Raw genomic sequence first — 15,477 nt, forward strand, 5'->3', positions numbered from 1 at the left:
GAGTCAGTAACATTAGTCAGTAACATGAGTCAGTAACATGAATCAGTAACATGAGTCAGTAACATGAGTCAGTAACATGAGTCAGTAACATGAGTCAGTAACATGAGTCAGTAACATGAGTCAGTAACATGAATCAGTAACATGAGTCAGTAACATGAGTTTCTTTTGCTTTAAGTTGTTTGTGATGCCTATGTTGGCACCTGGTCTGTGAACTCCTGCCCGCTGAACCAGCTGTCACTGCTGTTACTCCACATAGTTATATTTGTACAAATAAAAGATTTATATTTTCACAACACTGCTTCCTGTGTGTACGTGCCTTTACGGTGTTTTGAACCGGGTCTCTGTGGCAACGGGGTGCTACAGTAACGCGAGCCAGTAACGCGAGCCAGTAACAGTCTTCTAGGCCAACAATCAGCTGGATAGCTACACAAATGCAAGAAGTAATAAACCAGTGACATGCTGGCAGAGGTCCTACAGTTCATAACATTTTACATACAGAATCACACACTTTAATATTTATAAAAATGTACAAAAAATACTTTCACTGTAATTAAAATAGAAGGATACAATTTGATTTATTTTGGCTGGAATGTCATACTAATAAGTAAGTGAACATTCTTATTATTGGAAGAAATCATTGAATTAAAGTCACTCGTTTTTTTGCGATTACACTATTTTCCAAATGATTCTGATGTTATATGTTTGTGTTGGTAGACAAACTGTAGGATACAGATTGCAGACCATGTTTGGCTTTCAGCCCCTAAATGTATTTGAGGACTGCCACGGTGTCTTTTTTGTTTTTGTACCACTGGGAGGCGGTGAAGTAGAACATTTTCCACAGTTTCTTTAACAAACGGATTGTAGCTTAGCCTAGCTGTTTCATGCTAACTGCAGAGGACTTACCTGAGGAAAGGTAGAATGGCAATGTCTGGTGACCTGTTGGGTTTTCCAGTGTCAGATCTTGATCCCAGATCCAGTGAAGACTGTAGTCTCCAATCATTATTCAACCCGTGACGAGTTTGGATCCAACAGCAGCCAAGATATCTGGTATGTGCATCAATCAAAAGACACTCTTGATGTACTGCACCGAACACTGGCTGCTCTTTATGATAAGAACAACAAATACAATATTCAGCATTTATAGGATTTAAGGGAAGAAGAAAAAAAACTCACCTTAATTCAAAATGTTTGTCACTCGGGACGTTTCTTGTGTCGACTGTTTCAATTTGACACCATTGTGTGTTGGATTGTGGTGCATTGGTGCTGCTGTCAATCGTACCGCTCACCCAGGTGGAGGTTAAGCCACAGTTATGCCAACAAAAGGTGGTGTAGGAGTCCTGACAGCTATCAAAGGTCGCCATGTGGCGAACTTCCACCTGTGGAAAAAGATCCTCGAGTTAAAGACGGTGTCTCTGCTGAAGATAAGGACATTCTAATGAATCACATTTCTGTTTATTTACTCTATAATGATATCCATTTAAAGAAGGGTGTTCATCTGTAATAATCATTTCAAGAAATCAACAAATATAGTTAAAGTTCATATCTTAGTTTTTATTTAAATTCATAAAGAACAATATTATTGCAATATGTCCTCTGATCTTGAGATGAGTAAAGAAAACATGAATGGAAACCATAATTACAACAATAATGATGGTATGTTCACGTTTAGATTAAGGAAATCATTGTTCTCATCAAACTTTAATGATTTTTTCTTCTTCTCTTGGTGAAATAATGATTTTTTAAATATTAAAGGTCATCCCTTTCAGCCACGGGGGATTCCACTTTATTCTTTTTTTTACCTGAACAAGTTATAGATCATATATTAATCATAAACGGGAGTTTTACAATGTTAAATAATTTAGCGTGTTTACCTGAACCTAGTTTGCCTTGATTATGATTATGTATTTTTTGGAGTGAAAAGGCAAAACACAAGAACATAATATGAACTCAGCAAGAATGAAAGCATGAATCAGAAATCAAGCCTGCAATATCGAGAGTTTTCAACATATCAACCCATATTATTTTACATCCATCACGCATTAAATTCTTACTCTGAATTTAAATAAAATGTGGAAGTGAAGTTGCTATAAATACACGTTTTTTCCGGCCCCCTTGAGGAGCTGATAAATATCTAAATATCTTGTAAGCAACATCCGGGGGAATTTAACTGTTTCAGAAAGGAAGATAGTTTTTAATAAAGTCCTGACAAAGTAATAATAAGTAATAATATTACATTTGATGTAAATCTTTTCAATGTACTCAGAAACATTTAATAGCAAAAACCTTTTATATTCTCTAAACAGAGCATTCAAACACATTTAAAATAACAACAGCATTTATAATAAAGAGATTAAATAAGCGTTCCCAGAATATGACAAATCCCAGAGGAAACATATTCACACATCACCTGGGATGCACGTTGCACATCATATATAAAAAGTTGCATCTCTCACCCGAAATGATCCGTCAGGGTTTTTGTCTTTGACGTTGAATGTCACGGATCCCCCAAAGTGACGACGTGCAGACGCCAGTGAGACCAGGAGCAGCTGAAGCAGCACTGAAGTCATGATGCCCTCAACTCACTATGTCTGGAGGTTCTCTACCACTCACATCCACCTGCAGGATCATTATATATATGCTCTAGCAGGCTGATCAGATGATGGCAGTCCTTTCAAGTTTCATGGAATGCACCCGATGTGCCGGAATAGGCTGCAAAACTGGTTTCACAACGTGTTCTACTGTCAACGACTGCAATGGTGACAAGTTACCCAAAAATGAATTATAGCAAATGGTACAACAAGGAAATAATACATACTGCTTCCTCCTCCCGTAACAACCCAAACAACCAGATTCTTTACACCTCTCATTACTGATGAATGATATTGTGCAATCAAAGCGTTTGGCTTCTGTCCTCTCAGCAGCATCACAGTACATGTAAGCAGTGCTTTTAGTGCTAAAGAGACAATTAACCCCAGAAATCTAAAACACACATTTTTCCTCTCACCTGTGTGCTATTTATCAATCTAGATTGTTTTGGTGCGAGTTGCCCAGTGTTGTAGAAGTTGTCCGTAGAGATGTCTGCCTTCTCTCCAATATAAAGGAACAACATGACACTCAACCATTTTGGCCGTCGCCATCTTGGTTTTTTGCCACCAATGAACAGGAAGTGACCATATCTGGACCAAGGAGTGACGTAGAGACGCCGTATACGTCTCTGATAGAAACCTGTCAATCACTCTCTGTAGCCCCGCTCTAAAGCATCCCCTGCTTTATGGTCTGTTTGACTCTAAATGGACCATAATGTACTAAATGAACATCATGCTGTATTGAAGAAGACTTGAAACTAGAGATTGAGACCATAAACTCATGTTTACAATGTTTACTGAGGTAATAAATCAAGAGAGAAGTAGAGTCATTTTCTCATAGACTTCTATACAACCAGAGGAGTCGCCCCCTGATGGACATTAGAGAGAATGCAGCTTTAAGGCTCTTTAGAACCGGAGGTTGCCGCCTGATCTACACTCATACATTTATTTTATTTTTGATTTGGGGTGAACTGTCCCTTTAAGTAGTTGCAGCAGTCCCTTTAAACACTAACTGTGGTCAGGAATGTGTTGGTGAAGCATCTACTGGCAGTAACTGGTTGTGTTGCTGACACATTGCCTTTGTATGATGGTATTACTGGTGTTTCATCTCGTATCTCATCCACACACTTGGTCTGTGTTTCTGTGGAACGCTGTGATACTGTGCTCCCTGAAGAAGCTCTCACTTTAGAGATTGTTTTTCCTCCAGTGTGTGATCGTCATCAATGTGTGTTTACAGTGTTCCTGAATGAATCAGTTTAATCTCTGTGTTGGTTTGAAACCGCAGCCCCACTCCTGTCCACCTGAAGGCCTCACTGAAAATGCTTTTACAACTAATCACATGGTCACATGGTCACATTGTTTTGTTCATCACATATGTAACACATGTGATGGCAGGTTTTAAATCATGCACTGTCATGTTTGATATGTTTCTAAACTCACTAAATCAACTGAAAACTAAAACTGAATCTTGTCCCATTAAAGCTTGTTTAAGTAACCAATGTTTGGTATGAACCTGCAAACAAAGTACAACCCACAACCCCTCAACAGGTGCATCTCAGAGGGCAAGGTGACGGTTCCTGGCTTTAATCTCTTGTACGTGTATAGTTTGAATGTTTACGCTATTTTGTGAGGACGGTTTGGTAACTTAATAAAAATTTGGTCACAAAAAATATGCATATTATTGTCTATATATCTATAGGATCTCCATTTTTTTTTAATCCTTCATCTTCAAACTCACGTACTGGCGTTGACAATATCTGTGCACAGACCAACACCTGGTTGACAAAGTACACTCCAAACCTCCTGTGTGGTAGTTACATCACAGCAGGCGTCTCCAGGACCACATGTCGCCTCGATGCCTCACAGAATGTGCCGTTGGTGTGTGCATGTATGTGAATGTGAGTTAGTTGAGTCCTGATGGTCTTCTCAGCCATCAGTGTGTGGATGTGTGTGAATGGGTGAATGTTGACATGTAGTGTTGAAGCCCTTTGAGTGGTCGTCAGACTGGAAAGACACGACACAAAAGCAAAGTCCATGACACAGACTCACAAGATGAGAACAACACCAGCATAGTATTTCATGATTTAAAAGTTTTCATCACTCAGGAACAGGCGTAGTTTTAGATATTAAGAGCTGTTTAAAATAGCCAGTTAAACAGTTATGCATTAAAGGTGTGAATGAATTGAAGTAGTAAAAGTTCTCTGTTATATTATTATGTATTGATGTGTGTTGTAGATCATTTTGACTATTTGGATGGTTTTACTTGACTGTGTCACAATGCCATATTTTGTATATTTCCAGTTATACAGTAAGTTATAATGTTTCATGTTGTTGTTCTTTCATTTCCTCCTCCAGACTGAGTTGATGCAAAAAAATGCACATTGTCACATTCTCATGTCAGGAGTGGAAAGTTTTTATTTATTAATAATAATTGCAAAATGTTCGTACGATTGCTGCCATAAGCATGCTCCACCAGTGCACACATACACACAGATGTTTTGTTCTTTGAGTGATTGTTTGATGTTTAGCATATTTTGAAAATATCACACCCAATGTTCCACTGAGAGACCTTACCAGGAATATTTGTCATATTTTACTTTTAAGCTGTTTACTCTGAACATCTGCTGCAAATCAACTGCTGGGCCTGTTTTTCTGTCAAGGATAAGAAGTAGTGTCACTGCACCTCTAACTAAGTACATTTACTGTGCTGAAGTACATTTTCAACTACTTATTTAAGTGGCGCAGTTTTATGCTACTATATACTTTTCTACACCCCATGTTAGAGGAAAATATTGTACTTTTTACTCCACAATCTGACATCTGGAGTTAATTTACAGATTAAGATTTTAAAAACAAAACATATGATGAGTTTAGAAAATATGATGCTGTGCTACAGATTAAACTATGCAGCAGTATGTGATTAAAATATTCTTATATACAGTATACATATACTGTATATGTATATATATATATATGTATATATACACTGTCACACCCACTGTGACAGTTTATGAAATACTTTCAGGTTCGTCTTCCCGTAAGTCTTCGGCTGTCAGTGAGCTTTAGGACATTCTTGCTCGTAACATTCTTCTCACATACATGTCACCATGTAGTCTGTACTGACTGCAATGTCAACAAGTTCATATTAGTGACGTCTGTGACGTGTAAATCACATTTAATTTCCTTTATTGTGTTGTTCATGAGTTTACATTTGGGCCACCAGAAATGTGCTGAATGCAAGTGCTTAAGAATATTAGTGTCTCTCCATAAACTTAACAAAATGATCATCCAAACACATCAAACTGCATTTTGTGTGAGTAGATAAACTATGCTTTCAAACAAGAAACTTTACGTGTAAATGTATCATGAATTATATCACAATATGTAAGTCATTCAGAGTTCAATAACAACGCCATTCTTGTTTTTGCATGTAATGTTACGTCATGTAGTCTTTACTGACTGCAATGTCAACATTCATATGCGTTCATATGCTTCGTGTTGAGTTATTTTGAAGTAAAATATATATATACTCCACTATGCTGCTGTAATCCTGTAAATGTCCACACTGCAGGACTAATAAAGGATTATTTTATTTTAATAAATACACACGCAAACTGACTTTGTTGGTCGTTCATTGGCACATGTGTGTCGAACCTCCTGAAAGTTTTCCTCTTTTCCCATTGGTTGTTACAGACGTCCATCACCTGTGCGTCGACCAGGGAAAAAAAAAAAAAAAAAAAAAGATAGGTTTCACATGCAAACTGTCAAGCGAGCCGATGGCAGCGATACAAATCCTCCAGCTACTCTGTGTGAGTTCATCATTTGTAACGTTATGGAAACATCATCATCACAGTCGGTAACATTAAATAAGCGCACAGACATTTGGTACTTTACTTTAAAACGCGCACAAATGCCAGTGATAGTAGTTAGCTAGCTGAATGCTAACGTTAGCTAACGGTAGCTAAACGTGTTTTACACTACTAAAAATAACCGAGAGCTAACGGCAGATAACAGTCCAGATCTGTTTATTATATATTATTATTATCACAATTAATTGTTTAAAATATTGTGGTTGACGTTTCAAAAATCTGGTCGTTTTCTAGCCTCTATTTGCTAATTTTTTGTGAATATGTTTTATTGATTTTCACAGGTTTTATCCCAATGAATGCAATTACAGACTGCAATTTAAAACCTCATTCCCGACCCTACCCACCCTACCAGCCACCCAGCTACCCACTGTAGGGTTACAGGCTACAGAACGTATACATGCAGGTGAACTCCGGTACATTCAGGTGACGGAGATAAAGACATGAGAAAATAAATAAGAGAGAGAGAGAGAGAGAGAGAGAGAGAGAGAGAGAGAGTACAATTAAGGAGAAAACCAAGAGAATAGCAGAGAATTACTAAGAAAAATCTGGAAAGTCACAAAATAATTAAATAAAAATAAAGATAGGGGATCCACATTAGTCTTGTACGGAGTCGTAGAAGTCTAGAAAAGATCTCCATACTGTACTAAAGGTTTGGGAGGACCCTTTGAGTGGATATTGAAGAGGTCACCTGTTTGTGATGGACGTTTCTCACAATCACTTGACTTGATTGATGAAGAAAACTAATGAGCCGATTAATAATAAATGTCATCGTCGGTTGCAACCATACATAAATGTAAATATGTTTAATTTATAATTCACTTAAAGGCTTTGGTTTCCATCCTTGTAGGGATGGTTGAAACGTTGGACAGGTGTGAAGGTCTGGGAGTGAAAAACCAAATTCTTCTTCAAAACAGTCAAATGGGAAGACTCAGAGTATTGAACTTGGTGTCAGCCATTAGCAACAGAAGAGAGGAGGTTGTGTGGATAACTGTGGCTCATCACTTTGCTATTTGAATTAATAATTTGGCCAGAAATTACTGCCCAGTGGCGCCCACACCCACTTCAGTCTGCCAGTCTGGTTAGGTGACAACATGGCAACCAATAATATATTTAAAACTTTCCCTCCTTAAGTGTAATCGCTACTGTCTTTATAGAAACAAGTTGTGGCTCAGATTCAGGCTCCACTGTCCGTGAGGATAAAGGATGGCGGTGTCTGAGCCTGACTCATCTGGTTCAAGGTGGGGTAGAGACAGCAGAAATGTATTCAAAGGGCACGTTCGAAGCAATCGATTAATCTAGGAAATAATCAGCAGTTTAATCGATAATGATCTGTTGGCAGATCGGTGAACTATTCTGCTGCTTCTCTTGAGTTTAAAACCAACAGGATTGTGTCAAACGTTTGAGACAAGATTCGATATTTCATACTGGTGCTACAGGGGTGACCTCACTGGTGAGCTATGGCCCCTCTGGTAGTTAAGCAGGTGTAATAGAAGAGATTAACTGTTACGCTCAAGCTCTGAAACACTAATCCACTTAAGCATGGAAAGAGTTTATTTCAGTGAGAATACGTGTGTGTGTGTGTGTGTGTGTGTGTGTGTGTGTGTGTGTGTGTGTGTGTGTACCAGGCAACAGTGAAACATTTCTAATGTTTAGCAGCCACAGACCCCTGTTTTCTTATTTCCATTGCCTTAAATGGATACGACCAACATCAAGGCACGATACTTTAGTATTAACTGTGTTCAAATGGAAAGATAACGTCTTCACGATACGTTTATTAAATACAAACTGTGACCGTCTTCTGCACGTCGTCTTTCACCCGCTGAGTGTCTCTTTTCCCAAGAACATTTATTAGGTGGAAGACAGCGGTGGGCTTAACCACTCGACCAACCACTTAACCGGCAGCGACGTACATATGTTCATAAGTCCGTCAGTGATTTTCTCAATAAACCCACAATTTTCCAAAGTTCCTAAGTTGACATATTAAATAAGACAATTTGCTATTAGAGAAAACAGAGAAAACACAAACATTTGAATCTTCTGATATTTGTTTTTACTTAAAAAACTACTTGAACGAGTACTCTATTATCAGAATAGTTGCCGATGAATTTTCTGCTGACTGGACTTAACGCTCTAAGTGAACATGCTACATTCATGCTTAACTATTATTTGTGAATCCCAGGAAGGTTAGCTGAGTGCTTTAGGTCACAGGGACCTGCAACTAAACCTGTGGAGGGAACTTGGTCTTTTTTGCAGTCTAGTTTGTGTTTCCTCAGCTGGAGATCCCCATGGCTTTTGGACAGTAAAGTGTTTGTTTATCTCGTTTCGACCCCTTCTATGCTGCTTATGCTAATAACTGTATTTTCCACTGACCCGTGAGTGATAAGACACATTCAGATGGGTGTCTTATAGCGTGACAGGGAGTAACGAGTACGCCGGTCCTCATGGTCTCCATGACTGGCTAATGTTTAGTGGTGATGGAGATGCAGATCAGAGACGACGCCCCTGCTGTCTGTGCAGCAGCAGACTGCAGCATCAGCATTAAATGTGTAACAGTAGAGCAAGTCCTGGAGGTAATTATTGCTCAAGCACACGGCCATTATTGCTCTAAAGTGACGGGATAATAAGTGGGATTCAAAGTGCCACACTTTGTATTTCTTTTTTTAGTTGGAAAACCAAAAGTCACCCACACACAGCTGGGCATAACGAGACCTCCAGACTTATTTATCTAGACTTAATGGGTTTTATGAAGATGTTTTTAATGCTTAAATCTTTAGATATAAGAACAAATTATACATCCATCTATACATTTTACTGGCGTTTCTCACTCTTATACTCTTCAGTCTGAACTTGTGTTCAGTTTGCTTTTGTCCCGCTTGGTTTTTTGTTCAGTTTATACAAATAATGTCTGTTTGGAAATCAGCTGCAACATTTTCAGAGATTCTTTTACTCACTTATGTCAGCTGGGGAAATCCTACTTAGTCGTTCATTTTGTAGGCTTTGTGCAGTACATTCTGATACCGAGTATGAAGTACGTTGTACACACCACGAGGCCAAACCCTATTAATAATGTTGTGAATGTTTTGTTTCTCGTGTAGGACGTACAAATGGAGGACAGGACTGTCACCAGATAATCGGTGCTGAGGACTCTTGAGAAACCCATATGAGATGTGAAGATTGAGTGACTTGAATAACGGCGTCATCACAGAGGACTGAACCATCGCCATCATTTCACACGTAACCTTTCTCCGCCTCACAAACGCACACCTTCGTCCACCCATCTCTGCTCTCCAGCCCAGGCAGAGCGGACCCGGCGCTGTCCCTCAGGCCTCGCACCCTCATATCGGCTGTGTTGGTGTACGATGGCACGGTGGGACGCTGAGGGCCGCCGCGGGGGACTGTGATGTCAGAGCCCAACAGCCCGGGCGAGAGCCGGCGTGGCGCTCCCAGATTCTTCGTGGGCTGCGAGGACGATGAGAGCGAGGCCCTGGAAGACAGCATGAGGACAGAGATGGACCTGTATGAGGACGACGAAGACACGGACTTGGTGAGACGTCAAACTACACTACCTCTCTACTTAAAAATGTTCGGTGCGAGCTTCAGATAATCAGTGAGTAATAGATAATCAGATGCACTTAAGTTACCAGGTCAGAGATCTTTTTTGTGCCGAGATCTAGAAATAGATCCGTGTGGTTTGCCTGCGGCCATTCACTGCCAGCGCTCTTCGAGCCTGCTAGTTAACGTTAACATTGGATGCTCTGGTGAATGAGTCCGCTGGATAGCAGACGAGAAAGTCTCGGGCCAGACTCCTATCACGGTTTAACCCTCCCGTCACAATTTACTCTCTGTGGCCTTGCTTTTCACAGTAATATAAACTTTACGTGCTATAAATATTAAGCTATTCACATTATTACAATCTCTCCTCTCCTCTCTGCCCTGTGTTCAGCAGCCTGAAATTCAGTCAAAGTTTCTCTGATTTGTTGTCACGTGGCTGTTGGTCTCAGATGAATCAATCATGGCTTCACAGTTGCTCTGAGGAGCTCAGAATTTAATATTTTTTACAGGATCTGGTTAAAGGAAACTGTTTATTTGGGGCAAAAGGTTAAATGAAACACGTAGAATAAAATGTTTTTGATGAAATGTCACCATTTTTATCTTAGTTTCGGCTGCGTTTTCTGACGGAAGCGTTCGTCGCACACGATGTGTTTAAGGACCTTCGGAAAGATGAAAATCTGACAATTATCACCGTTGTTACAGCTTCTGGCTGTGATGCACAGTGTAGTGTTGGTGATTGTTTAAAGAAAACGTGCTTTTCCATCCTGCCGGTTCAGAGAGTTAAGGACGATGGTTGGGGCTTTAATTTAATTTGACTCTCTCTGTCTTAGAAGAGGAGACACTCCAGACATCTATTACTGTCAGTCCTTTAGTGTGAGGTTTTATTGGAGATTTAAGGGACAAAGCTGCCGTTGTCTCTCTTGCTTCCTCGGACAGATTGTTGAATTGTTGTCCTCGCTCTCTCGCTCTCTCTCTCTCTCTCTCTCTCTCTCTCTCTCGCTCCCTTCGTTCAGCCCCCGGAGCGACAGATCGTGGTGGGGATCTGCTGCATGATGAAGAAGTCCAAGTCCAAGCCGATGACCCAGATCCTGGAGAGGCTGTGCAAGTTTGAGTTCATCACCGTGGTCATCTTCCCTGAGGACGCCATCCTCAACGAGCCCGTGGACAAATGGCCTCTGTGTGACTGCCTCATCTCCTTCCACTCCAAGGGTACAACACACACACATCACACACGTCTTCATTTATTACACGTGAACCATGTTTGATGTGTTTTAGACAAAGGTGACATCTATGTCCGAAGGCATCATGTTTTCATTTGTCTGTCGGCCTCATTCCTGTCATGAAAATATAACCGTGTGGCAGGTTGTTTTTGTGTTGTTGTTTTTTGCCGTGACTGGGCGACACTGCTGTCTGTATAGCACATGTATGTATGCTGTCTGTCTTGTAATACAATGTCAGCATTATGTTGAGTCCAACAGAGTCATTCTGTCTCTCGACGCGAGTCTAGTCTACAGCATGTCAAGTGTTTGTGTCTCAGCAGCCGTAACTCTGAACTCCTCTTCCCCACTTGTTATTAACATCATGTTGTCCATGAGCTTTATTTATTGATTCATCTCTCTGCATGTCCACCAGGCTTCCCGCTGGATAAGGCCGTGAGCTATGCCAAGCTGAGAAACCCTCTGCTCCTCAATGACCTGAACATGCAGTACTACATACAGGACAGGTACTGAGATGTACTCTTTAGCTCTACGTTTACAATATTGGTTATGATTGAGAATATACAAACAAACATAGTGTATTCCTGTGTTATTTGATGTATTTGTTTAACAGGAGAGAGGTGTATCGCATCCTGCAGGAGGAAGGGATTGATTTACCGCGCTACGCTGTGCTGAACCGCGACCCAGACAACCCAGATGGTCAGTCTGCCGCCTCATTAATGCTATTCCATAAGTCATTTATTCAGTTAACATCACATGGGAAAGCGCAGTAGATGGCTGACTATATTCCTCGACAAAAAGTTCCTCAGAAAAACAGCTCCAGTCCAGGCAGCATCCTGAGGCCGTTATCCTAAATATAGTATCAAACATGACGCCGTCGCAAGTGTGCCATACTTAAAGGGATGGTTTGGATTTTTGGAAGTGTGGTTGTATGAGGTAGTTTTCCATATTCAGTGTATTAGCTACTGAAGATGGCAGTTGGCGCACCAGCCCAGTTTGGAGAAACAGACGGGACTACCATCATAGGAGTTAGGCTTTGTACGTCCGGTTTCCTTTGTGTGGAAGTCAATGGGTTTTATTAATGGGTTTTGGTTCGATGTCTGAAATAAGGTCTGTGTTTAACTTTCCGTTAAAGTGTAAGCAGACATGTCATAGAATATTTCCACCTCTTTACCTTTCTGTCAGACAGATACCAGACTCCATTCACAAAACCGGTCATTTTACCTCATAGAACAGAGAGTTGCTTGTCTCCCACTGCCTTTATTTGTGTTATTCTGTTAGATTCAAACACTCCTCTGTGTACATTTAAAGGGATAATAAGAAAAGGGGGCTTCCTGGCTCACAGAAGCATTTTCTCTGTGTTACTCTAGAGTGTAACCTGGTGGAAGGAGAGGACCACGTGGAGGTGAACGGAGAGGTGTTCCAGAAACCTTTCGTTGAGAAGCCCGTCTGCGCCGAGGACCACAACGTCTACATCTACTACCCCACCTCTGCTGGTGGAGGCAGCCAGCGGCTCTTCAGAAAGGTCCTTGTTTAGAGTCGACAGATCCCACACTACATCCTAAAACCTGTCCCGTGTATATCAGACTACAACAACCACTCTATTAATACTTCACTGTTAATGACCGGCCACTATTCTGTATCGTATACAGAAGGCAGATTGTTTAAAGAACCTTCGTTTCACTGCTGTCGTGGGTTTTTGGGGTTCAGAGGATTAATGCAGTAACCTGCACCACTTGATAGCTTGTCCTGTAATGGTCCACGAGTCTGTTGCTCTGCCAGAGAAAGCACGTTATCATAAATCAGACACACTGTTGTCAAACACGGAGCCTCAGCCTTTATTTCAGATGGTGATGGACCTTAAAGAGAATAATAGGAATGCACCGTTGCACTGGATGGTTTTTCACTCGCTGTGTGATTCGTGTAGATCGGCAGCCGGAGCAGCGTGTACTCACCGGAGACCACCGTGAGGAAGACGGGCTCTTACATCTATGAAGAGTTCATGCCCACAGACGGCACGGATGTCAAGGTAGAGTATGGAATCTATATATGTATTAAAATAAATAAATATGTGTGTGTGTGTGTGTGTGTGTGTGTGTGTGTGTATATATATATGTGTGAAAATATATATATATATACTCGAATGTAGACTTTTAAGACAAAGGTTTCTGAAGCATTTAAACACCTCAGACGTGTTTAAAGTGCTAAAAAAGATTGTCGGTCTGAACAACGTGCAGTATAAACTAAGCTCAAGTGTCATCGTTAAAAGGATTTTGTGTAAATAAAACTTTGCAATGGTGATACGGAACAGGAAAAAAGCACTTCACAGCTCTATTATTTAAATTAACAAGAATAGTGTAAGTCAGTTAAACCTAGAATCAATGTTTGCATTGAGAGTGATTGAGAATGTCTGGTGGTGTGTCATGTGACCTCAGGTCTACACTGTGGGGCCCGACTACGCTCACGCTGAGGCTCGGAAGTCCCCGGCTCTGGACGGGAAGGTGGAGCGAGACAGCGAGGGGAAGGAGGTCCGCTACCCGGTCATGCTCTCTGCCATGGAGAAGCTGGTGGCCCGTAAGGTCTGCCTGGCGTTCAAGGTGAGGAGGAGGAGGAGGCATCGCTTTGTCCCGCTGCTCTCTTTCCCTTCGTTGTGGAGCATCGTTGCTGAATTTGTTTCCTCTCGCTGCAGCAAACTGTGTGTGGCTTCGACCTCCTCCGAGCTAATGGACACTCGTATGTGTGCGATGTCAACGGTTTCAGTTTCGTGAAGAACTCGATGAAGTACTACGACGACTGTGCCAAGATCCTCGGGTACCACGTTTACTTGTTTTTTTTGTCATTCCTGGTCCACTGGAACATTTTCTCCTGAGATTTCGATTTGATTTGAATTCGATCGATTTGGAAACCTTTGAACTCATTGAGCTTGCTTTGTTTCATTCCTCGTTGGATTTCTCTTCATCGGCTCCTCAGGAACATCGTGATGCGTGAGCTGGCTCCTCAGTTTCAGATTCCTTGGTCCATCCCGACGGAGGCGGAGGACATCCCCATTGTTCCCACTACTTCAGGGACCATGTGAGTCAGAACCGTTTACTGATGTTCAGTTGGCTTCAAATCAATTTGGGTGGTCCCTTAAAGGGATAGTGTGGTTTGTTTGTAGTGGGGTTGTTTGAGGTACTTATCCATCAATGGGAGCAAAGCAATGTTCTGCTGTGGACTAAAAACACCTTTCAGACGGGGAACAAGTGGGTATCTACGCTCTCTCCAAAGCCACAAGACTCTGTTGACAAAAACAGAAATCTTTACCTCCCAGATCTCAGAGGTTGCTGGTCCACTTGCTGCATCGATCGGTTAGCTTGTTGGTGTAATTTCAGGAATTCTAATCACAGACGTATAAAAGAAGTGGACGTAGTCATCGTGACGTCGCCAGTTGATTTGTGAACGGATGTTTTGAAGCCTCGAGTTCGGTGATTTCACCGTCGCCATCTTGGCTTTTTTGCAGTTACCATATTTGGAATGTAGAGACGCCGTATACGTCTCTGGTAGAGACCTGTCAATCACAGTAGCCCCGCCCTAAAGCATCCCCTGCTTCATGGTCTGTTTGACTCTAAATGGACCATAATGTACTAAATGAACATCATGCTGTATTGAAGAAGACTTGAAACTAGAGATTGAGACCATAAACTCATGTTTACAATGTTTACTGAGGTAATAAATCAAGAGAGAAGTAGAGTCATTTTCACATAGACTTCAATTATTCATATACCATCAGATACCCTGTTGACATATCAGGAAGTCATGACACAATAGATACCACCCAAGCCTAATCTTTACATTAAAATAGTTGTTTGCTGCTGTATTAATAATAACATTAGCTAACTTTCTCTTGCACTCTTCAGGATGGAGCTACGATGCGTCATCGCTGTCATCCGTCACGGAGACAGAACGCCGAAACAGAAGATGAAGATGGAAGTCCGCAACCCCATGTAGGTTATCTCTGCTTTTACTGGCTGGCTGTAAAAAAACGTTTGATTAATCTGAAGTTTGTCTTCCATCAATCCAGGTTCTTTGATCTATTTGACAAATATGGAGGATACAAAACTGGGAAATTAAAGCTGAAGAAGCCCAAACAACTGCAGGTAACAATTAGTCAGACTGTGTCTCGCTCTCGCTCTCTCGCTGTCTGTCTCTCGCTCTGTCTCTCGCTCTCTGTGTGTGTGTGTGTGTGTGTGTGTGTGTGTGTGTGTGTGTGTGTGT

General features: G+C 41.2%; 1 protein-coding gene across 5 annotated transcripts in view; it reads left to right on the forward strand.

The window, feature by feature from the left end:
* Nucleotides 1-6,312: 6,312 nt before the first annotated feature.
* The window catches only part of ppip5k1a (diphosphoinositol pentakisphosphate kinase 1a), a 30,018-nt gene continuing 20,853 nt past the window's right edge, over nt 6,313-15,477 (forward strand). For all 5 annotated transcript variants that reach the window (XM_031848460.1, XM_031848462.1, XM_031848463.1 and 2 more), the window contains exons 1-12: nt 6,313-6,394; nt 9,550-9,998; nt 11,020-11,215; nt 11,639-11,729; nt 11,837-11,922; nt 12,594-12,748; nt 13,151-13,252; nt 13,659-13,820; nt 13,913-14,034; nt 14,194-14,295; nt 15,120-15,206; nt 15,284-15,359. In XM_031848460.1, coding sequence (XP_031704320.1) covers nt 9,855-9,998; nt 11,020-11,215; nt 11,639-11,729; nt 11,837-11,922; nt 12,594-12,748; nt 13,151-13,252; nt 13,659-13,820; nt 13,913-14,034; nt 14,194-14,295; nt 15,120-15,206; nt 15,284-15,359 — 1,323 coding nt within the window. In that variant the 5' untranslated portion in view covers nt 6,313-6,394; nt 9,550-9,854. The remainder of the gene's footprint in view (nt 6,395-9,549; nt 9,999-11,019; nt 11,216-11,638; nt 11,730-11,836; nt 11,923-12,593; nt 12,749-13,150; nt 13,253-13,658; nt 13,821-13,912; nt 14,035-14,193; nt 14,296-15,119; nt 15,207-15,283; nt 15,360-15,477) is intronic.

This window comes from Anarrhichthys ocellatus, unplaced genomic scaffold (genome assembly GCF_004355925.1).
Source record: "Anarrhichthys ocellatus isolate YVR2014 unplaced genomic scaffold, GSC_Weel_1.0 scaffold8, whole genome shotgun sequence".
Lineage (NCBI taxonomy): Eukaryota > Metazoa > Chordata > Actinopteri > Perciformes > Anarhichadidae > Anarrhichthys > Anarrhichthys ocellatus.